The sequence below is a fragment of the Salmo trutta genome, chromosome 28, assembly GCF_901001165.1.
Source record: "Salmo trutta chromosome 28, fSalTru1.1, whole genome shotgun sequence".
NCBI lineage: Eukaryota > Metazoa > Chordata > Actinopteri > Salmoniformes > Salmonidae > Salmo > Salmo trutta.
Window position 1 is genome coordinate 28,902,158 of NC_042984.1, and position 25,105 is coordinate 28,927,262.

Here is a 25,105-nt window from a genome sequence, read left to right on the forward strand (position 1 = left end):
AAAATGTGTGGGCAGAACTGAAAAAGCGTGTGCGAGCAAGGAGGCCTACAAACCTGACTCAGTTACACCAGCTCTGTCAGGAGGAATGGGCCAAAATTCACCCAACTTATTGTGGGAAGCTTGGGGATGGCTACCTGAAACGTTTGACCCAAGTTAAACAATTTAAAGGCAATGCTACCAAATACTAATTGAGTGTATGTAAACTTCTGACCCACTGGGAATGTGATGAAAGAAATAAAAGCTGAAATAAAATCAATCATTTCTCAACTATTATTCTGACATTTCACATTCTTAAAATAAAGTGGTGATCCTAACTGACCTAAGACAGGGAATTTCTACTAGCATTAAATGTCAGGAATTGTGAAAAACTGAGTTTGAATGCATTTGGCTAAGGTGTATGTAAATTTCCAACTTCAACTGTATTTTGGGTTCTGATGGGGTTCGACAGTTGAACTAAGCTCACGAGGCTCATAAGTTATATTCTTCAAGAAACAATGGGTATATCTATCATACATTTTTGTATCAACTAAGGATTCTAGCTTTAAGCAATGGTCTGATCAGTGCGACAACTACTTCTAGCACAATAAGGCTAGCTAGATTAGGTTTCAAATCGCATGCTATTAGGTAGGTTTACCAAGTGAGAAAATACACAGGCCAGTGACGGAAGGAAGTCCAGTCAAATGTAATGTACAACTTCTAGCTTTATTTTATTATCAGTACAAATGTATATAGTCAGCAGGCAGTATGACTTACAGCACACACCCATACTATGGGGACAGAGCACAATGTATTATCACCACAAGCTCACCCAAGCTGTAGTACAATCAGAGAGAAATGCAGAAAAACCACAGAGAAAATTACCAATAATATTAATAATAACAGTTTTTTACATTATCCACAGTCCCTCAGGAATCTGACCAGTTTCTGTTATCACCCCGTAATTATTTAATTAGAATGGAAAACATGACTTGCTTCCAGTTAGAAAGTTCTATACAAGGGAGGAGGCAGTCATGTTATCTGTACCTCAACTGGCACGCAGTTATACGCCTAACTCACTGAGCTGTGGGCTAGTTTAGGTACTCTGACTTAGAACATTATCAAGTGATTGCTCTGAACTTTAAATAGACTACAGGAAATGGTGGTTCTTCTCTCTGCCTGTCAGTAACAAATGGGGGGTATCAAAAACCTAGGGCCTGCCATTTCATATAAATTGCTCGAAAGAGAAAAATTAACAATAACACCACAAGGTAACTATTTCTAGATACATCTAGACAAAAGCAATTTTACAGACACCTTCATTACGTTTCATCTACAAGAGGGTCATGCTGTCAGATATTCTTGGTATAAAGGTACAGAACAAGAGTGGGTTTATCACATCATTTTGCAATACAGGAAAGCAAAGGTATTTCACAAATCACAACATAATAACAATTACAAAAAACACTGAAATAAAGAGATTTTGTGTGTAGTTGGAAAGGTGTGCAAGTGAGTCTGCATGAGACTGATTTAGGAATGGACCATTAAGGAGGTGTTAGAGAGGGATGTTGTGATTTGGTCTGATCTGTACACAACAAGGTGAGGAAGAAAGAGAAAAACGGGTAACCTAACTCCTTAAAGAGTACTTTGCAAGAGAAAACGCCTGATGCTTTTCCAATGCCCTTCTTTAAACTGACACACTGACCCAAACAGTAGTTATAAATACAAATATAGCTCATATATATCTTAAGGATTAAAAAAAAAAAAAAAAAAACGGGGAGAGGCGGTAGACAGCAAAACGTAAAATAGGTAACCAGAAAAGCAGCATCGGCTGGCTGCTTACTGACTTCCAGGTTGCCGTGCCACCGCAGTCATGCACAGAAAGGCATGGTAGATAGACAACAGGAAACGGTGAGAGTGAACACAGCAGAGGACCGGACTGCTTAATAAATTATCTTTCCGAACAGGTTTCAGACGCCCCCTCTGGATTCCAATCCTCTCTGACTGAGCATGGGAAAGGGAGAGGGAGGTAGGGAGGAGGATGTTTTCTGGGCAGGGTGCTTTAGCAGGACACCTCCATGGTCTGTGGCCTGGCCTGTTCAACAGCCGGGCTGGCGGCAGTGGCACCCTCTAGCTGTGTGTGGGTGCGGCTGCGTGTGCCCTCCACAGAGCCCATGCTGGAGGCAGAGTGGGTGCGAGAACGCACCAGCCGGGTCATACTGGCCGTGGGCACTACAGACAAGAGAGAAAGAGGAGAGCAATTACAGTAAGAAGTCAGGTATGAGGATATTTGCTGTTTATATGCGTAGGAATGTTTTGGGGGAGGGGTAGCTTGCGTTAGGGAATGTGGCTAGGTGTAGGATGCTGGTGATCATACCACAATCATAAATGTGTCAACATTCCCAATTCAAGATGGGGTGGTCTGCAGCCCAGGGAGAATAATGAAGTCTAATAACCTAAAGGCTCAATAACTTGATCACAATATACTGTTTACCTCATGCTAGCGATGCTGCCATTTAGTTAGGATCAAGTGGAATGATATCGGCTAAGCAGGAATACTGGATTTCACACCATATTTCAGAAAGTACTGTATGAATATATGCATCTCATTCAAAGGGTTGGGGCCTGAAATGTCTGAGCTGAATCCCTACCCGGTGTTCATTATTCTCCCACAAAGAAAATAGATTGCCTGATCAGGTCGAGTTCCAATTCATTTTTACTGTCGGAGAAAAAATGAATAAATAGGAAAGGCCAACATGACAATGCAGCATGCACAAGAGATTTGAGGGCCATCTGTGCAGAAGAGAAAAAGAACAAAGCAACAAACAGACAGATGACAACCATTTTACCTGATCAACAGACACGCACACTCACACTCTCTCAAACCACACATTTAGAGAGACAAAAGGAATCTTAAAAATAATGACCACCTGTCATGCTTCAAATCTTATGGCGCCAAATCAGAAAGACTTGACAGGATGGCTAAAATGTGAGCTGGCAACCAGCGATGGGCAAACAAGGTGGGGAGGGCAGAGCACTGTAGGTGTAGATGGCAGGCCGGCGCAGCCAAGGCTGCTACCTATGGTCCTGGTACCTGATTCGCTGCCCAGGTGGCTGAGCAGTACATGAGGGACTGTTCGCATTGACGGAGGGGCAAGAGGAAAGGAGGGAAGAAATGAAAGCGAGACTGTCAGATTAATGCTCAGTCTTCACAAATGAAGATCAGAAAATAAACAAATTGTGTCCTCCAGCTTCACCTAGGAGAGATTTGAAGCAGCACCAGATCATTCTATCACTGTATCTAATTTTACATTCAGCTAATACCTAACAGTTGTCAAAATAGCTAGGATGTGACTCTTCCAAGGCCTTCTCGCTGTTCTCTTAAACTAAAGAGAATGCCACCTGTGGCCCTGAGATTCCTGGAAGAGGACTTTGTACCAAGGTATGCTCCATGACAACTAGTCAACATTGTCTGGTCCAGTTCAGTTAGTAGAATGTGCCGCCACTGCAATAATTCCCTCATGGAACTACAGTGTACAGAGCTAAAGTGACCTTTCAAACAGGGGCTCCATCTATTCACATTCCAACCACTCTCCTGGTAGCCTACTGCGCTTCTTTCAACACAACACTGACCTTCTGAGACGAGCCAACTGACACAAGATATAGTAGTCTGAATGCTACAGAGTAACAAACCAACAGTATGCTAAAATGTGTTTGGGAAGGCTCGTAATGTACTCATTGCTTTGTCCTCTACTGTTTCAAAGTTTAGGCATTATCAGAAATGGGGAGGTACTTTCTGGAACTTGCCATTGTTTTTATGGTGTGGGTGAAAAGCTGTGTGTGAGGGGAAAGTTAAGACAGGGAGGAAACCAACCTATTTAAACCTCAGAGAGAGGGTTCACAAGAAAGACAAGAGAAGGGAGAGCCATCAGGCATTGAGAAAAAATCGTTTTCCAAGCCTATACTGTAACCCATTTCATTTTAATTACTAGGATTTGGTATCCAGACTAAGTGAGTTGATCTAGTAAGGACCCAGTCTCTTCAAGCAGGAAAGCAAACAGGCAAACATTTCCAAGAGGTGGAGGAGTGAGGGAACGTGTAATAAAGCATAGTCCCGGGCCAGCCTGGGGAGCTGGGGCCGCTTGGATCGCCTCTCTGTAGTCACGTTGCAGACAAAACATCAAGGGTAACTTTCAGAGGGGAGGATTTGGAAGAGGGGAGCAACAAATGTTCCTTCTCAGTGCTGTGCAGTATCAGCATGGTTCCCTGAGTAGAGGCCCTGCTGTCCTAACATTGCTCTCCAGCAGCCCCCGTGAGTGTCCCTGTGGCAGCAGCACATTTCAGCAGAGTGGAGGACAACAGGCGAGCCAGGCGGCTCTGGGCTCATGGGAGTCCAGGTCCCCAGGGCAGGGGGCCAGGCCCTGCTGTGTGGCTTAGAGCAGCCTTTAATGAATACACTAATCTGCCACTGAGATTAACATACCTGGAGAAGCAGCCCTCACTGGAAGTGTGAGGACCAGGGGAGAGTGGGTGATGGCAACGAGGAGAGGGGAGTGAGGGCCAGGCGAGGAGTGGTAGGTTATGCAAGTGAGCTTTTTTCTCTCCTCAGAAACTAATAACGTCAAAGGTTTACAAGGGTACAGAGAGGGCTTTCTGATGAAAAGATTCCAGAGAGAACAATAATAACTCACACTATTGTAAGACTCTAATCAAGCAGCTTTCATTATGTAACACCTTCCATTTTCCACTCTGTGAGCTAGCAACTCAAACCTTACTGTGCAATGTTTATATGAACAAAATATAAACATTTTGAAATGCTAAAAAAACGATTCAATCATCTCAGTGATCAAAGAAAGCCAATGGAATTTGGCAAAGTTATAAGATACAGTGCCCAATATGTCAATACAATTCACTCTATGAAAGTGGTCTATACAATATGGTTATCATTCAATAAGCCAGATCTTCTCCCAGTAGGCCGAAATCAGAGGTGTCAAACTCAAATCAGCACACGGGCCATATTGAAAAAGCACAACGAATTGATATTGAAAAAGCACAACGAATTCAAGGGCCAGACATAGCCTGTTATGTTTGTTTTTACCCCAAAAATGTGCATTGGCCTACAACTACGACCCAAAATGGCCATTGTTTTACTAGGAAAAAAATATGGCCCTTTATAATGTCGGCTTATAAAAAGGGCCATACGCCGTATATACCATTTTAACATGTTGAAACAAAAAGAGATTATATTTGTCCAGCCTTTCCTGCTATGCTTGCAGATGTGCATAATATGTTGTGACCCTATTCAAAAAGTATTTAATAACTCCAAATAAAAACTTGGCTACATGTTTGTCCTCTGCATGGTGTTTTGTTGCAGGTTTAGTTTTTGGGTTATTCATTGTCAAGCTTTAAAAACAGTCAGACTGCAACATTTTAGTAGCCTAGCTAGGACAAGTGTCTGTACACTTTCCCTCCGCTGTGCGCTGTAAACGGGACACACGAAAGCAGCATAATTGACATTGAATTCACCGACGTGGGTGCATCAGGTTGTAATTTCATAAAGTACTCAACTGTTTTATACTCATTTATACTAGCTTGTGTGTCCTATTGTCCTTTGGTAGTCATTTATACCCGCGTGTAAATCCTTTAACTTACTTTTTGACAATCAAGATGACCTTTTCTGTAGGCTACAGCAATGATCCATTAAACGTTCAGTCTGGTAGAAGATTAGGTTAGTGCCATTAGTGATAATATGGTACAGTGCACTGGCTGGCTCTGCCGGTGCTGTGACTTGTAGTGCAGCGCATCGCGGGAGGTAAGGAAGCGGGCCAAAACTAATTAACAACCCAAATCATTGTGCGGGCCGGATAGAAATGTGTGGCCGGCTGGATTCGGCCCGTAGGCCTTGTGTTTGACACGTGGCCTAAATGAACCACGGCCTTAAATGTGGGCCTGTAAACACCCTCCCTGTCCAGGGCACTGTATCTTAAGACCTGGGGAAACCATTCTCAGGTGTGTCCACAGATCATCCCACACACCAAGTGTGTTCAGAGATCCAGCACACCGAGGAGTGTTGAGAGGAGACCATGCAGACCATCATGCTTACTACATGTCATTTATTTACTCGGCATCAAACAACTACTTACACCCGTTGTTAAAAGTCACTGCAAACAGACAGGAAACAAGGTTAGCTTGAGGTTAGTTCCCTGGTCAGTTACCAATAACGGTTTGCATAATTATACAACAACTGGCTCTCAGTAACCTCAGCCTTGGACATCCACTAAATGTTATTATCATTAGCTACGGTGGTTACTCTTTATTCTTGAAGTGCTACAGGAATTCTACATTAGGCGTGAGTCTTAGTTTTGGTCAGAACTGTGTGTGTGTGTGTGTGTGTGTGTGTGTGTGTGTGTGTGTGTGAGATGTCCGTGTGGGGAGGGCTGCTGCCTGAAAGAGTAGTGTTCAATGGACTATCGTTCAGTTGGACTGATGACTCATTCTGAGACAGAGGGACTTCAGTAAACAGGCCATACAACAGATGACATACAACATGTCAACAGATGGACACAACCAGACCATGAAGATACACAAATCCAACGTGACGTCTGACACAGAAGTACTGTGAGAAGGAGACATGATAGAGGAGCAGTACTCACTGTAGCCCATTCCCTGGACAAAATATTTGAAGGCCTCTGCGAGTTTACCCGGCTGTAAGACACAAACAGAAAACTGAATTAAATAAGAGTTCAAATCAGATTTTATTGGTCACATACATATATTTATCAGATGTTATTACGGGTGTACCGAAATGCTTGTGTTCCTAGCTCCAACAGTGCAGTAATTTCTAACAATACATACAAATCTAAAGTAAAATAATGGAATTAAGAAATACATAAATATTAGGACGAGTAATGTTGGAGTGGCATTGACTAAAATACAGTTGTCTTGGCCATCGAGATTTAGAAGTTTAAGCTAAACACAAAACTTGTTCATGACTCACCTGGATGACCTGAGGAAGCCCGCCACAGTCTTGCATCTATAGGGAAGTAAAGAGAATCAGGAACACGCCCAGAGTGAACAATCTCACAGACAGGACCGTGCCGTTAGCCAGAACACACTCACTGGCCTACAAACACTTCCAAGAATGCTGAAACTCATCTACGAACAGCAGGGACCACATAGCATTACCACTCCTAGTGCTACAGAGAAACGAGTAACTGGACACACCTTAAGAAGGGTTGTTTTGGTTGGATTTAACCTGGAGTTGCATTCGACCTGTATACAAGGGAGAGATGAGACAGAAGTTCAGACAAAGTTTAGAGTCTAGCCCCTCATCTTCAGAAAGGCTAGTATCCTCTCTAAATACAGAATACTCTGTCCCGGTGGTGGGGGGGTTTGATACTTTGTATTAGAATTAGATCCCCTGACTCATTCGTTACTGTGTTGCCATGGAGATAGTGGACACCCACCACTGCATCAACAGCCGGGGACGTGTCACCAACCACCAGCAGAGAAGTGCATCTGGATGGAGAGACAGGAGGGACAAACAGAGTCAACACTCAGAGTGAAAGCAGAGGGGTTTAATACAGGATCAATGAGTTAGCCAGCTAACTTTAATAAGCAACCAGAAATAACTATAGATTTTCTGGTTCATTAATTGTTTAATCAATTAGACCATGCCTATTTCAAGCTTATAAAAATAAATAAAAGCTATGTCAGAATATTAAGGCAAGTTAGCTGGTAATTGCCAGCATTTGGCCAATAAAAAAATGAAAAGCCAATAAATATAATTTTTGCTGGCCAAATTGACCGGGAGATAATGATTAATTAATTAATAATGATTTTTATTAATTGATGAAATACCAGTCGATGTGAAAACATTTGACAGTCATGCTTATCGGTCCATAGGTTAATTTGCATAATTGAGTGGCACTAAATTGGCGGGTGTGTAGTGTCGTTAGTCGTCATGCATCTTATTTATGACAGAGCCTATTGTGAGCGGAATATCCCTCAATGTCACCTCCTTAGATCGCTGCTGCTGGAGTGAAACCTGCTTTAATATAAGTCCCGTCATTACGCAACAATTCTAAATGCAATGGCGTGTTAAAAACATGGCCACGATTTAAAAGAGCTAGGCTACTATTTTTATTTCTCAACTGGTAATTGAATCTCCCATTCAAGTGCAGCGAGTCACTTAAACACTTTGCAATGTGAGCTGGGGTCAGTATACATTGTGAAAACGGATACTTAATTGTTTGAAACCTGACGGTTTTCCTAATTATTATGAGACATGTCTTACCTTGCTTCAAAGTAGCCTAGGCAAAATCCCACCATTGAAACATAGAGGCAATTATTTTATAAAGACTTCCTCAAGACTACACATATCTACTACCTCTATCACTCCAGTACCCCTGCACATTGTAAATATGGTATTCAAACTGAAGCTGTATATAGCTTCTTACTTCTCGTGTTCTTATTTCTTGTGTGTTTTTGTTCTACTTTATGTTATTGTTAGTACTACATTGATATTGGATTACTGCATTGTTGGGTTTGGAGCTTGCCAGAAAGGAAATTCACTGTACTTGTGCACGTGACATTTGAACTTGGAACTGAACTTCATATTCCATTGAAACAAGCATTTCTCTCCTGTTCTGTTGGTTTTAATATTTCACATTTTTTCGTTGACACAATCCTAGTCATATTAACAACCCATCCTAGTTGCTGCATCTCTAGATTCCCCCTTATTTCTAATTTTCATCTCAGTCACATATGGAACTGCTGTTTACAATGGTGTTTTCCCACGAATTGCATTTTGGAAAATGAAAAATATGTTTTATTGGCTGCCTCATTACAGGAGTTGCATGTTCTGTTAAGATGAATGACCACCATTTCTATTTGATTTCTGTCATTCTGAGTACTATAGGTAGACGCCCTCCCTAATGGGTTACGCACCCAATGCATACGGGGCCGGTAAATTAACATCTTCCTGGTCACGTTGTCCGGCGCCACATTTTCCTAAAGGAAACTCTGATACAGAGATACAGTTATACACAGTTCTAAACCTACTTGAGTGTGTTCACTGTGTCCTCAGTCAGACCAGTGATGGGCCTCTCGATCTCCAAGTCCCGACGGCTGTCAAACAAACACATCAATCAATCAATCAATGAATTCAACTCAACTACACGGGCAGTTCATCTTGGGGTTATATGTACAGTACCTGTTGTAGGAGTTGCAGAAGAGGGCCAGGTTGTCCTGGTTAATATCCTGGGCAATGTGCAGACGATATGTCTGGGTGATCTCCTGGTTGTCAGACAGCTCATCCTGAGGAGATAGCACAGATAGTTACACCACTGTCAACCACCCACAGTATTCCCCCAGTAGGCTCTGCCCTGGTCCTAGTCTCCCACCATTCCAACCTGCCCCAGACTCACGTCACTGAAGTGGTGGGCCATCACTATGTCAACCAGGTTACTGGTCCAGCCGGACATCTGAAACAACAACAAATAACACGTTCCGAGGTGCCAATCTATTCTGGCTCTACGATGACAAAAACAATGCACAGAGTTAGCATTGAAGTGTGTGAGCACGTTCTCACCTTGGAGGCGGCCCAGTCCATCCAGCCCTTTGCACAGGGGTCCACATTGATGAGAACCAGACCTTCCACCAGGGCAGGCTCATTAAGCTGGGGGGAGAGAGAGAGAAGAGGGGGTTACTTTGACAGTACACTGTCTGCACTGTGTTGGGCTGGACAGGAACCCAGGCCCTCCTACTTTATAGCCAGGGCAAGCAGCAAAGGCAACACACATACCTAAATATTCATGTTATAGCCCAGCACTTGACATCTTTCACAGCTCTTAGCAACAACTTAGAGCCACATCATCCCCCACCCAATTACCAAGCCTCCAATTCACACTTCCACAGATAGTGAGGAAGATGGATAAAACAAACTAGGTGTTAACCCACTTGAGAGTATGTATGAACACATAAATGAAGTGTTATCTTTTCTCCAACTCCTGTTTCTTTCCTTCGCTCCTCCACAATGAGCCGATGTTGGCAGGGCTTAAATTGACTATAATTAACACCCCTCTTCAAGTAATCTCTGCTCTTAATGTATTCCTCTCACTAACACCTACCTTCAGAATGCATTATCTCCGCCAAGGCACACTGTGGTGTGGAGTGCATGGTGGGAAATAGGGTCGATATTAAGCATCAAACTAACATTTGCACAGTAATATACAGTGCCTTCAGAAAGTATTCAGACCCCTTGACTTGTTGCACACTTTGTTGTGTTACAGCCGGCATTTAAAATGTATTACATTCAGATTTTGTGTCACTGGCCTACACACAATACCCCATAACGTCAAAGTGGAATTATGTTTTTAGAATTTTTACTACAAATGAATAAAAAATGAAAAGCTGAAATGTAGATTGTCAAGTAAAATATACATATCATCCATTTTGAATTCAGGCTGTAACAAAAACATGTGGATTATGTCAAGGGGTATGAATACTTTCTGAAGGCGCTGTATATCCATCCGGTCAATGCCACACGAGACTCGCATGCTGACTCCATCAGTCCAGTCATGCCCTCGCAAGAAACGGATTCATTCAAATCTTCTATCTTTTTAGAGAGATATTAAATGAAGCTGGTAATAAGAGCAGGGAGTGTGATGACTCTGCTGGTCAACATGTTCTGAGATTAGCTGGTGGAGATGGAGGAAGATGGGGAATGAGGTTTAATGGTGTGGATTTATGGGATAGGGGTTTAAAAACCACCATCTACTGTGGGGTGAGCAGGAGTTCATGTGGTATGTGGGGGACTAAGACAAATGGTGACTTACAGCCAGTCTGGACAGGATGTAGGCTCCAGCTCCAACTCCAATCCCAATCACACTGTTCACACTGGGGAAAGGGAAGAGAACAATAAAGGCCTAGAAGAAGACTAAATAATAAAGTCATTTTGAAGCTTTCCAAAAGACAGTGCAAGAGGTAGTTATGGAAACACTGCAGGAGAACTTACTTCAGTTGAGTCATGACAGAGGGCAGCATCTCAGAGAGCTCATCCATGGTAGGGTACTGGTAGCTGGGACGGACATAAAATACCAATAATAATAACATACGAGTCATGATTGTGGTGATACTTTGTCATATTTGAGATGATGTTGAGGACGACGACTGAGGAGTGAACTGGTCTCTCACCTCGTGGGGAATGGGGGTGCACCCTCCTGCTGTCCTGGGGCATCCACATGGACCACAGCAAAGTGGGATGTGATCTCCTGCATGTCCTCAAAATTGAACAGGGTGTTGAAACAGGACTTATCTGCAGGGAGGAAGAGACACGGCACTGTTTAAAAAGACACCTCATTGAGGCACATACTACTTAATATCTAACAGAAACTGCAACACTGAACGTAATCAACAACAAAAATCCACTGACGCTAAAACACTTTTAGTGTTGTTTTCCATTGAGGCATTCAAGTGTTGGTGCGATCCTGTCTGATCTAGTGGCTCATATCCCCACAGCCAAAGGTCTACATTCAACCCTCCAGCTTCTTACATAATCTCCTACTGTTCTAATGAGAACATGATACTATATACTGAACAAGAATATAAAACGCAACATGCAAAATGTCCTTGATTTTACTAAGTTACAGTTCATATGAGGAAATCAGTCAAATTGAAATAAACTCATTCGGACCCAATCTATGGATTTTACATGACTAGGAATACAGATATGCATTTGTGGTTTAGATACCTTAAAAAATAAAACGATAATATAATTGGGCCTCACAACGGACCTCAGGATCTCGTCACTGTATTTTTGTGCATTCAAATCGCCTTCGATAAAATGCAATTGTGTTTGTTGTCCATAGTTTATGCTTGTCCATACCATAACCCTATCGCCATCATGGGGCACTCTGTTCACAACGTTGACATCAGCAAACCGCTCACCCACACAACGCCATACACGTAGCCTGCGGTTGTGAGGCCGGGTGGACGAACTGCCAAATTCTCTAAAACGATGTTGGAGGCGGCTTATGGTAGAGAAATTAACACAGCTCTGGTGGACATTCCTGCAGTAGCATGCCAATTACACACTCCCTCAAAACATCTGTGGCATTGTGTTGTGTGACAAAACTGCACATTTTAGAGTGGCCTTTTATTGTCCTCACCACAAGACGTACCTGTGTAATGATCATGCTGTTTAATCATCTTCTTAATATGCTAAACCTGTCAGGTGGATGGATTATCTTGGCAAAAGAGAAATGCTCACCAACAGGGATGTAAACAAATGTGTACAAAATTAAAGAAATAAGCTTTTGTGCATTTGAACATTTTTCTGGAATCTTTTATTTCAGCTCATGAAACATGGGACCAACACTTTACATGTTGCTTTTTATATTTTTGTTTAGTGTATTTAGGTGTGTTTGGAGAGATTTCAAAGCTTAGCTAGGTTAATAAGAGCCTGTGTGTGTCTGTCTGTCTGTCTGTGTGTGTGATGCTGTACTCACGGTTGAGTCCAATGTCATGGTAGGTGAGGATGACCGGTCTGTTGCCCTTGGGGGTGCCCCTCATCGTCACATGCAGGACACCATGGGGGGTCTCAATGTCATGCTCCTGGAACACACAAGACAGCATGGTCTGGGGTGTCTGTGGAGCTTAGAGCAGCCAGCCTTTTAGTGACAGTCATAGCACTAGAGGAAGTGCAGATTACAGGAAAAACACATTCATTCTTAATTCATACACTGAGTAGGACACTTCCTCAGTGAGGCTAAGTGCCAGTAGTAGACAGAAAATCAATCATTCTCTCAAAGGATGTGTGTTTCATACAGTAGAACTCATTAAAACAGGGTCCTCTTCAGTGGAACAGTCAGCCTACAGAGCTTTCATACCCCTTGACATTTTCAACATTTTGTTGTGTTACAGCCTGAATGTAAAATTGATTAAATTGAGATTGTGTCACTTGCCTACAAACAATACAATCATCTGTAAGGTCCCTCAGTCGAGCAGTGAATTTCAAACAAAGATTCAACCACAAAGACCAGCGATGTTTTCCAAAGCCTCGCAAAAAAAACCCCCAAAAACATGAATTATTCCTTTGAGCATGGTGATATTAATTACACTTTGGATGATGTATCAATAAAGGCGTCCTTCCTAACTCAGTTGCTGGAGAGGAAGGAAACCACCCAGGGGATTGCACCATGAGGCCACTGCTTACTTTAAAACAGTTAGAGTTTAATGGCTGTGACAGGAGAAAACTGATGATGGATCAACAACATTGTAGTTACTCCACAATACTTGTCATCGACAAGGACTAGTGAGTTTATTTAGGATAAAAAGAAGCAGAAGAGAGCTTAGCACAGGCAAAATCCTAGAGGAAAACCTGGTTCAGTCTGATTTCCACCAGACACTTGGAGACAAATTTACCTTTCAGCAGGACAATGGCCTAAAACACAAGGCCAAATATACACTGGAGTTGTTTACCAAGATGACATTGAATGTTCCTGGGTGATCTAGTTACAGTTTTGACTTAAAATCGGCTTGAAAATCTATGGGAAGGCTTGAAAATGGCTATCTATCAATGATTAACAACCAACTCTACAGAGCTTGAAGAATTTTTTAAGGAATATGCAAATACTGTACAATCCATGTGTGCAAAGCTCTTAGAGACTTACCCAGAAAGACTCACAGCTGTAATCACTACCAAAGGTGCTTCTACAAAGTATTGACTCAGGGGTGTGAATACTTATGTAAATGAGATATTTCTGTATTTCATTCTTCATAAATTTGCAAACATTTGTAAAAACATGTATTCACTTTGGCATTATGGGGTATTGTGTGTAGATGGGTGAGACTATGTCATCGATTTTGAATTCAGGCTGTAACAACAAAATGTGGAATAAGTCGAAGGGTATGAATACTTTCTGAAGGCGCTGTACACGATGATCCAGACTGATAATGGAGGCTGGATCATGACCCATATAGCTGTGGTGACAATGACAGCGTGTAAATGGCTCTGCACCACGCTGCATGCATGTCCACGTTGTTCAGTCTCACACCACTGCCAAACACACACACGCAGATGTTGTGTGGATAAGGAAGCAGGGCCCACTCCATGTCCTGTCTCACAGACGCACTGCCTGCCACAAGGTAGCGTCTGCTGATGTCTGGTTAATCTAATTATCTAAGGATGGAAATAGCAGTCCGTCCACAGCCCTTAGGCCTGCCTCTAATTCCACATGAATGTCATTTAACGGGTCACAACTTCCTCCAGACACACACACACACACACACACACACACACACACACACCCCATCAGCATAACACGATAAATGAAGGCAATGCTTCTAGAGAAACAAGCACATTCTAGTAGTAGCCAGGACAAACATATTTTCACTATTTCACTAATATCATCGAAATCAATAAATCATAGCACATTTTTGGGCTCCTTCAGTAGTTTTTACTGATAAAGTAGAATCGTGTAGATTTGTTTATTTTTATATACCATTTATATTCCTAAAAACATACATTGAAAATTATACTGTTGCTGCTTCCGAGTGTCAAAACACCAGTTTAAGATTAATAATTAATTATCCGAAATAAGTTGTGATATTTTGAAGACCAATACATAAAAGTTACTCCCCACACACATTCCCCAATATCTACCAAGCGATCGTCAAGACTGGAATTGATTAGCTTGTTCTACTGTAATCAATAGCGCCTGCAAATGAATCACTCACATCGATATTGTATTGAAATCAATAGAACTGGGACAATAACTGTGGCGACATGTACCGTTTGCGCTCTTCTAACATACAAACCTCAATGAAATTGGGTTTACTGCATGCGTCTGTCGAGTAAATCAATATGATAGTAAATGTAGCACATTCACATTTTCACAACAATTACATCTATTTCTTCCTACTTTAACCACGGAAAGACTTAACAATGGTCCTAATCTCAATTTAACCAGGCGCTCTAGACATAAGCTCATGCAGCAGGCTGAACGTTTGACATCCTTACTAGTAGGCCTACTGTTAAGTCAAACTGGTGTTGTGCTTTCAATAACTTTGTGTGTGATGCATGTTTTTGTCTGGTAGCAATAATGGTGTGATGTCTATTTCATAATCGAATACTGTAATACAAAAGCAGAGACCCAAATATAGGACTGCTAAATATGTGTGCCTGCTTCAGTGTTCAGTTTCCGTCCATTGGTGCAGTTGAAAACCACAGAGAGGGTGGTTTTTGAAGGCCATACTGCGTCAGATCTCACTGGATGACTGCCACACTGAGACGTAGGGGAGATTAGGCTAAACCAGGCTGTTCAGCAGCCTGCTGGCTGCATACACATCCCATGTCTAAAAAAAGCATCAACATACACACACCCTATGATAACCAGTACATTGGAGAAGGAAGACACACAGATGAGGACAATAACGTCACTCAAATCATAATTCATGGTGTGTGGTTGTTCTCCTCCAGCTGACACCTGGAAGACTGACACTACAGTATCTAGGTGCGGAGGAGTAAAAATAGAAGAGACGGTTGAAAGGCCAGGCTGTGTGAAAGGTTGTTTGTGTGCGAGATGGAGGCTTCATGCGGGGTGCCTTCAGAACACACAGCCTAGTCACTGACCAAAGAGGCTCCAGTCGAGGTTGCCACTTCTGTAGTCTAACCCACAAACACACGTGTTGTGTAGCCTAGGGCTTTTACCTACCAGATGAAATGGAAGCATGACAGAAAAAAAACAAGACAAAAAACAAAGCACTCAATGCATTGAAACCAGCAGCAGTCCCCAAAATTCTGAAAACAGACATAGCCCTATCTGCCTCATGGTTTGTTTTTGTGTGTTCCTGGCACAAGGTCAAGGGTGCTGTGCACTGCTGACATTTGGCTCGTTGTGACTAAAGAAGAGGGAGGCACTGCAGTGGTTTTCAACAGTGGATGGGTCAGTGAATGGGTCAGGTGATGGGGAGAGGGGCTCAGCTGCTGCAATTTACCCCCTCTAAATGACAACAGGAGTAACTTCCTAGTTAAAGTGGAACTGACAGCGTTTTAGCAACATGAAATCTTATTTTAATCTGTTCATATACACCCCCAGGAAGAATATGACATGTACATTTTTTTTGACTTGGTCATTTTCAAGTTTTCATAAATTCTTAGAATGTTTAGGAATTACGTATATTAAGGCCTATGTGAAAATTCTATAGCAATATATAGTGGGAAAGCGGCTGTGTGTTTGGACAATTAATAGACACTGCAGGAAATAAAACATCCGTCTAGTCCAGGTCCGGAGTCCACGCAGACAGGTGCACCATCATTCACTTTGAACTGGACTGTGTGTTTACAGGATGTTGGTCCTACCATCATTCACTTTGAACTGGACTGTGTGTTTACAGGCTGTTGGTTCTACCATCATTCACTTTGAACTGGACTGTGTGTTTACAGGCTGTTGGTTCTACCATCATTCACTTTGAACTGGACTGTGTGTTTACAGGCTGTTGGTCCTACCATCATTCACTTTGAACTGGACTGTGTGTTTACAGGCTGTTGCAACAGCGCACCTTTAGATCATTAGAACGCATTCGCCAAAAATCTAACTTTATTTGTCAGATGCTCCGAATACAACCGGTGTAGACCTTACTGTAAAATGCTTACTTACAAGCCCTTAACCAACAATTCAGTTAAGAAAATATTTCCAAAATAAACTAAAGTATCACTATAAAATAACAATAACAAGGGTCAATGTGCAGGGGTACAGGTTAGTTGAGGTCATGTGTACATGTAGGTAAAGTCATTATACATAGATAATAAACTGCGAGTAGCAGCAGTGTAAAAACAAGGGGGGGGGGGGGCAGTTGCCATACCAGGCGGTGATGCAACCAATCAGGATGCTCTCGATGGTCACAAAATACACCTGAATGGATTTCTGCAAATACCACAGGAGTCCTCTTACATTTGGGAACTTTACAGTCCTATTGAAACAACCATGAAAAGGTAGGCACTCTCTCTCCCTCAGTTATGCACATCAACAACTAATGCTAGCGAGAGCAAGATGAGCTAAAATCTAATGAAGGAACATTAGATAAACCTTCTCAAACTTTTTCAGGTAGTTGGCTGTCAAAATTGCACTGATAAACAACGGGGAATTGTAGCCTACTCGTCCTTCTACAGCTTGCTTGCCAAAGCCTACTTGTCCCAACCAAGCTAACTGGCTAAAGTTGTCTAGCTTGCTAGCTACTTCTGTTGATGAACAGTTACTTGAGAAGGAGACCAAGTCAAGACGCTGGACCGGGTGGATTCAATTATCGTAAGGCAGCTTTATTAAGAGACAAAGATATTTGGCAAAACGTGCACGGGCTCGTTCTTTCAGTTCTTAGGGAACTAGCGGAAGCAAGCCCCGTAAACATATTGTGCATCTGTTTTATACAACATGATTGTAATGTAATGACGTATGTTGAGTCTTGTAGATTCGTCCTCCTGACTGGTCGATGAGTGGAGTGACGATCTGGTCTCGGGTCGGGATCGACTCCCCATTGGTCCATGAGTGTGTTCTTTGTTCCGCTGACCCAGCCCTCTGGGATGGGTTTGTGTGTGTGTGTGTACTTTGTGCTGAGTCCTTGTCTGTGTATCTCTGTAGTCACAAGATATTATTGCGAGACTGGACGTTGACCCCTGTGATCAGGTCATTTCCTATTTTATCAGTGCTGTGTAAGGTCTAATTCGGCCAATCTGTTTCTAGGTGTGCGTGTATAGCTAGTATCAGTACAACACAGAATGTGTCTTTTGTATCAGCAGATAAGTGTTGCGCAATAGACCAGCTTATCAAATATATTTATAACACTTCCAGACACAAATGAGGGAACACCTCACTCTGACCATTGTACTCACCCTAGCAGAGCTGGTTAGGCTTTTTACATGTTATCTAGAGCATTCGTGACTAACTATTACTTTTTTGCCTATGTTTACTGACACTGTCATATTCAGAGGGTGTTGCTTGTTTGTAAATTCATCAGTTATTCTGCGCTCCGGCACACTCAGATGAGAGTATTCCGAAATCGGAGTAGATAGCCAGAGTGAATTTGCGAACACAAGAGATATGCTAACTGGATAAGTCGTTCTAAGTTCTTGCTAGCAAACCAAATGATGCCTGCATCTCTAGCTGTGTATAGCCACCGAAAGACGATATGAGAAGAAAAATTCAGTCACCCCCTCCTCCATTGACATGTCATCCTCCTAGCAGCCAGCTAGCTAGCTAACGTTACGCTCCGTGTTTTTGGCCTTCTATATAGACTCGCTAGCCTATTAGCCACGTTATGACAGACTTGTGATCATTGCCCTTGCTAGCTTGATCATATTGACATTCCCAGCCTTAGTTACATTCGTACGTTTTTGTCCAAACTATTGAGTCATTGAAACAGTGCATCCCGAATGGAGGCAACAAACAATGTACCAGACCAGCTGTGATTTACCAAGACATGTATTGGTGAATTACATTAATCATGCATTAAACTGCATCCATCTATTCTGCCAACAATGCCTTAGTGTTCACTATGGAATGTTGAGTCAAATAGAAGCTATTTTTAAAAGCTCTTATAAAAAAGTTGGTTTTGTAGCATAAACTGGGAATTTGTTATGTTTAACTGATATGATTGTCTGTTTGATATCTGGAGAGTAGTTAAAACGCTATCAGTTCCACTTTAAAGAAAACACACAAGCTGAACACTATTGGTTACCACGACAACACAGAGCCCACAGCCACAATTATGACTAAACGCCACCCATTTCTACAATTTCTTCTTAAAATGTGATTTTAAACCTAACCCCACTGCTAACCCTATGCCTAACCTTAAATTAAGACAAAAAAAGCAAATTTTTGAAGCCAATTCTGACTTTGTAGCTGTGTTAACTAGTTGAAACTAGTTCCATATTACAAAATAACACTGTTCCATAATACAGAAAGAAAAGCAACATTGTCATCATATCAGTGGTATTGTTTTGCAGAGCCACTTTGAGCTAAATGAGGAAGAAAGGTTCAAGGATGTCTCAGCAGGAGGCGAGGCAGGGTTCTGATAAACATTCAACAGTCTGCTCTGTGCCAACATTTGGCTACATCCCCCTGTAAACCTGTGGCGAAAGAGAGAGACAGGGAGGAGGAGAGATGAATAACCTGAAAATTATATGGTAGGAGTATGTTTCTCTCTTAGACTAGAGCTCAAGCCTCCCAGTCTGGCCTGGCCACAGACAGGAGCAGACACTGATCCCAGAAGAGGAAGGAACCAGTCTGGTCCAGTCCACACAGTGGCACCAGGCCGTGACTCAAGCAAGAAGAGCAGCCATTTCAAAAATAAACCTTGTCTCAGCTGGTGGTTAATTTCTCCTTTCTAAGAGAAATGCTTCACAAAAACAAACCGTGCCATATTTGATTCCTGTAATTGCAAGGAATGCAGAGAAGAGGGCCTTCATCTCAAAGGAGAGACCTTTCTCCTGTCCTCTAAACCGCACCCCTCCCAGTGCTGAACCCCCACCCTCACCACCGTTCATCCACTCCACCTGCTGGGGTAAACAACGCTTGCAGTGGAACTGGCCCCAAATTTGCGAAGCAGGTTGTTCGTTCCCTCAGTCATACGCTCGTCCACATCGCCACAGTACCTAACACACCTTCACATGCCAGAGCAGAGAAAAATCACACACACACCCGACAGCTTGCTTTTAGCTTTGTTAGCGCACAATCAACAGGCAGGCCACAGGGTGACTGGCATATCAGAAATAAACACAACCCCACACACACAAACCGACAAAGTCCCACTCACCACCACACCAATGGTCGAACAGGCAATGGCAATCTGGTTGAGGTCCAGAACGGCTGTCATTTTGTCAGTAGAAGAGACGAGTGCTGTCGGTCTGTCCCTGTGTTGTCTGAAAAGGGGCGGTGGTGGTGACGCTGGCAGCAGAGCGGAGAGGTGGCTGCAGGAGGGGGGCAGCAACAGAATGGAGCACGGAGCCCACAAGGAACGACTGAAATGTTTGGTAACAGCAGCTGGTCCCACCAAATGAGGGGAGGATCATGCGTGAGAGAGGGAAACTAAAGGAGCGAGCGAGGGAGAGGCACGTGTTAATGGGAGCTAGAGAGAGAGAGAGAGAGATGTGGAGGAGGTATAGAGAAAGAAGGAGGGGGGGTGCGTTCCTCGCTGGGTAAGCGCAAAGCTCTCAGGGACGTCTGGACGCTCAGCAACCCTCTAATTGGACTTAGAAGGTCAGATAGGAGGCGGGAGAGGGGTAAGGAAGGGTTGAGGAGGGCTGAACGAGTGTCAGGGAAAGGGCGGAGCTCACCAACCCAGACATACATCACCACAGCGTGTCAGAGGAAGAACAGAGAAGAGGATAAAAAAAAATACCTGTGGATTGGCTGACATGAATATCTGTCTAAACGATCAGTTGAAATGTCTGTCTAAACGATCACTCACATGCAGTTGAAGTTTACATACACCTTAGCCAAATACATTTAAACTCGGTTTTCGACATTTAATCCTAGTAAAAATGTCCTGTCTTAAGTCAGTTAGGATCACCACTTTATTTTAAGAATGTGAAATGTCAGAATAATAGTTGAGAGGATGATTTATTTCATCTTTTATTTCTTTCATCACATTCCCAGTGGGCCAGAAGTTTACATACACTCAATTAGTATTTGGTAGCATTGCATTTAAAATGCTTAACTTGGGTCAAATGTTTTGGGTAGCCTTCCACAAGCTTCCCACAATAAAATGGGTGAATTTGGCCCATTCCTCCTGACAGAGCTGGTGTAACTGAGTTAGGTTTCTAGGCCTCCTTGCTCACACACACACACACACACACACACACTTTCAGTTCTGCCCACACATTTTCAATAAGATTGAGGTCAGGGCATTGTGACGGCCACTCCCATACCTTGACATTGTTGTCCTTAAGCCATTTTGCCACAACTTTGGAAATATGCTTGGGGTCATTGTCCATTTGGAAGACTCATTTGCGACCAAGCTTTTACTTCCTGACTGATGTCTTGAGATGTTGCTTCAATATATCCAGATAAATTTCTTCCTTCATGATGCCATCTATTTTGTGAAGTGCACCAGTCCCTCCTGCAGCAAAGCACCCCCACAACATGATGCTGCCACCCCCATGCTTCACGGTTGGGATGGTGTTCTTCAGCTTGCAAGCATCCCTCTTTTTCCTCCAAACATAACGATGGTCATTATGGCCAAACAGTTCTATTTTTCTTTCATCAGACCAGTGGACATTTCTCCAAAAAGTATGATCTTTGTCTCCATGTGCAGTTGCAAACCGTAGTCTGGCTTTTTTAATGGCGGTTTTGGAGCAGTGGCTTCTTCCTTGCTGAGCGGCCTTTCAGGTTATGTCGATATTCGACTCGTTTTACTGTGGATATAGATACTTTTGTACCTGGTTTCCTCCAGCATCTTCACAGGGTCCTTTGCTGTTGTTCTGGGATTGATTTGCACTTTTCGCACCAAAGTACGTTCATCTCCAGGAGACAGAACGCGTCTCCTTCCTGAGCAGTATGACGGCTGCGTGGTCCCATGGTGTGTATACGATTGTTTGTACAGATGAACGTGGTACCTTCAGGCGTTTGGAAATTGCTCCCAAGGATGAACCAGACTTGTGGAGGTCTACAATTTTTTTTGAGGTCTTGGCTGATTTCTTTTGATTTTCCCATGATGTCAAGCAAAGAGGCACTGAGTTTGAAGATAGGCTTTGAAATCCATCCACAGGTACACCTCCAATTGACTCAAATTATGTCAATTAGCCTATCAGAAGCTTCTAAAGCCATGACATTTTCTGGAATGTTCCAAGCTGTTTAATTAAAGGCACAGTCAATTTAGTGTATGTACATTTCTGACCCACTGGAATTGTGATAGTGAATTATAAGTGAAATAATCTGTCTGTAAACAATTGTTGGAAAAATTACTTGTGCCATGCACAAAGTAGATGTCCTAGCCGACTTGCCAAAACTATAGTTTCTTAACAATACATTTGTGGAGTCGTTGAAAAATGAGTTTTAATGACTCCAACCTAAGTTTATGTAAACTTCCCACTTCAACTGTAGATGTCTAATCCACAGATAAACCCCAAATAAGAGCAGGTTCCTGGAGTTGGAACGATCTTAACTCATTGAAGTAAAGTGGCAGTCCTGGAATCACACAACAAATGTTAGATAACATTCCAATTGGACAAAGTGTTAATGAACCATGCCAAGCTAACTTTGTCTTAAAAGACAGCTGTACGTACTACCTATTTGACCTGGAAGTTTTTAAGACAGCGGAAATGACCCTGAACAGTCTACAACTGTGTAGATCACTAGGCCAGGCTCTGAGCAGACTTGCACCATTGACATTTGATAGCTTCTAAAGCGGAGATCTAAAAAGGTGGAGTTCTTTGAGATGTCTGTCTGTGAGTGTACTTCAAGCTTCTTGACAGGAAACACCTGCCTTACAGTGACATTACTGTGAGGGGGAGAGGGTATCCCTGCAAATGAGGGTTCCCTGAGCCACATACAGCCCCCTCTCTGCAGGGTACATGCTTTGTGCACATCGAGGTTGTGGGAGAGACTAAAACCAGGTGTTTTGTGCAATGCGAGCAGGTTGGCTTCTAGTTTACAATAACTGCTAACTGTTATGATCAGCCAACAAACTGTCAACTTGTTGTGTACAGTACTGAACTATCAGCTGAAAAAGAGTCACAAGAAAGAGTAACTTCATGCCTGCATAGCAAAATGTCTCTTCAGAAAATTGCAGTTCAGGGCATCAGCCTAAGAGGGCGCTACATACTTACTTATTACCATAAGATTGTGAATTGTACATTTTCCATATCGACCAATGTGTTTACACATCGACCAATGTGTTTACACTAACCTGTGCATTCATCTACCCCTCCTCTCCATTACCACACTCTCCTCCCCACCACCCCTGATGGCCGTGTTGGGATATAAATACCCTGACCCTCCAAAAATGAATCCTTCACATTAAATCTGTCTCTCGGTGGGCGGGCGCCCAACATCTGTCGTAAGGAGTCAGGACCCTGCCCTTACGCTGGTCATCTAGGTCACAGAACACCAGGGGAGACCGCATGACCGACCAATAGGAAAAACACTGAGAGGACATAAGGTTGGTTGTCGTCAGCACTGTAAACTTTATTTCCAGGCTTTGTGCCAGTCAAAGTGCCCATTGTAATGCCCTATGCTGAAAACAGACAGACCACATGACATGCCAGGGTGGAGGACAGGATGTTGTCAAGCAGTCACATCAATAACATCAACGAGTAGACTAACCCCGAATAAAAACAAACCAAGCCCAAAATATTGCTTACACATGGCCAGTCAAGGACACCATCATCAAACTAAAGAACACTTGTCATGGTTAAAGCAAAGAAATGTTGAATTCAGCTCTGTCAGCAATACTTAATTATATCAACTGATGGTTTTGCAATTCTATACCCTTGCTCCCTGGGGTTTAGTCAGACTCATACGTGTGCTAATGATGCCATCTTCTGGAGGCCAATCACTGGTGCTTTGAGGTACACTAATATTACACAATTTCCACTCAATCACTGGAATCACTGGAAAAATAACTCTTGACACAGTAGAGATGTTAAGGGGATTGCCATGACAACCATGCCTTTTTATGTTTTGTGACAGACAAAATGGTGAATGGTGATGCACTGCCTGTTTCCATTATCAGAACCACACCTCAGTCCCACCTAATGACAGCCCAGTTGAACCGAATGCTCTCCTCTGTACCTTGAAATAGCAAACAGGGAGTTGCAGCGATGAGACAAGACTGGAACTACCAATTGGATACCACAAAAATTGGGGAGAAAAAGAGGTGAGAGGTTTTTTTTAAAAGGCAAACAGAACACACGCAGAGAACACTGTTCTTCATTCCATCCTAAACCAATATTCAGAATTTCCATTTCTCCCTCCTAACCATGACGGATAGGAGACCAAATTAAGTGACCGAGTACAGCAACCTATTTCCAACCCCTCTGTACGGTTATAAAAATAGGGAAATATTCTTAGGTGTAATGAGCGAAAATGAGAAGAGGGACCTTTGGATCGGAAAGTTTCCGGTAAATTTTTCCGGAAATTAAGCCCTGGAATTTGGGGAATTTTGCTTAAATTCTTAAAAAAAAGTTAGCTTATAACAGTGAACCTTCTTTGTGGGATACACAAGGCAATTTTAGGTCTTGTGGCATATTTTGGTTAAACTATCCCCAATTCAATGGAATCGCAACCCTCTGCATGTACAGTGCATTCTTACATCACATGTACAGCTGATTCTCAAGATCTTGCACACAAATGAGATGCTATTGAGCCCACACTACGACACTGTCTGAGCCAAGGACTACAAGCTTTCTGGTAAGTTTTGATTACCATACTGGGTGGGGTGAATATATTTTATAAACTCAGCAAAAAAAGAAACATCCCTTTTTCAGGACCCTGTCTTTCAAAGATGACTCGAAAATCCAAATAACTTCCCAGATCATCATTGTAAAGGTTTTAAACACCGTTTCCCATGCTTGTTCAATGAACCATAAACAATTAATGAACATGCACCTGTGGAACGGTCTTTAAGACACTAACAGCTTACAGATGGTAGGCAATTAAGGTCACAGTTATGAAAACTTAGGACACTAAAGAGGCCTTTCTACTGACTCTGAAAAACACCAACAGAAAGATGCCTAGGGTCCCTGTTCATCTGCGTGAACGTGCCTTAGGCATGCTGCAAGGAGGCGTGAGGACTACAGATGTGGCCAGGGCAATAAATTGCAATGTCCGTACAGTGAGACGCCTAAGACAGCGCTACAGGGAGACAGGACGGACAGCTGATCATCCTCGCAGTGGCAGATCACGTGTAACAACACCTGCACAGGATCGGTACATCCAAACATCACACCAGGAACACACAATCCCTCCATCAGTGCTCAGACTGTCCGCAATAGGCTGAGAGAGGCTGGACTGAGGGGCTTGTAGGCCTGTTGTAAGGCAGGTCCTCACCAGACATCACCGGCAACAACGTCACCTATGGGCACAAACCCACCGTCGCTGGGCCAGACAAGACTGGCAAAAAGTGTTCCTCA

General features: G+C 42.8%; 1 protein-coding gene across 6 annotated transcripts in view; it reads right to left on the bottom strand.

The window, feature by feature from the left end:
• Positions 1-683: 683 nt before the first annotated feature.
• ndrg3b (ndrg family member 3b) overlaps positions 684-25,105 on the bottom strand; it is a 64,795-nt gene continuing 40,373 nt past the window's right edge. Inside the window, exons 1-16 of one of the 6 annotated variants that reach the window (XM_029719496.1) lie at positions 19,789-20,146; positions 12,486-12,591; positions 11,173-11,293; positions 10,994-11,056; positions 10,815-10,875; positions 9,569-9,655; positions 9,405-9,461; positions 9,191-9,294; positions 9,040-9,105; positions 7,443-7,494; positions 7,201-7,248; positions 6,974-7,009; positions 6,630-6,681; positions 6,120-6,137; positions 3,071-3,109; positions 684-2,208 (exon numbers count right to left, since the gene is read on the bottom strand). In XM_029719496.1, coding sequence (XP_029575356.1) covers positions 2,039-2,208; positions 3,071-3,109; positions 6,120-6,137; positions 6,630-6,681; positions 6,974-7,009; positions 7,201-7,248; positions 7,443-7,494; positions 9,040-9,105; positions 9,191-9,294; positions 9,405-9,461; positions 9,569-9,655; positions 10,815-10,875; positions 10,994-11,056; positions 11,173-11,293; positions 12,486-12,591; positions 19,789-19,848 — 1,140 coding nt within the window. In that variant the 5' untranslated portion in view covers positions 19,849-20,146 and the 3' untranslated portion in view covers positions 684-2,038. Of the gene's footprint in view, positions 2,209-3,070; positions 3,110-6,119; positions 6,138-6,629; positions 6,682-6,973; positions 7,010-7,200; positions 7,249-7,442; positions 7,495-9,039; positions 9,106-9,190; positions 9,295-9,404; positions 9,462-9,568; positions 9,656-10,814; positions 10,876-10,993; positions 11,057-11,172; positions 11,294-12,485; positions 12,592-19,788; positions 20,147-25,105 lie in introns of those variants that run through there. The other 5 variants (XM_029719494.1, XM_029719498.1, XM_029719495.1 and 2 more) reach the window with 5 other exon arrangements.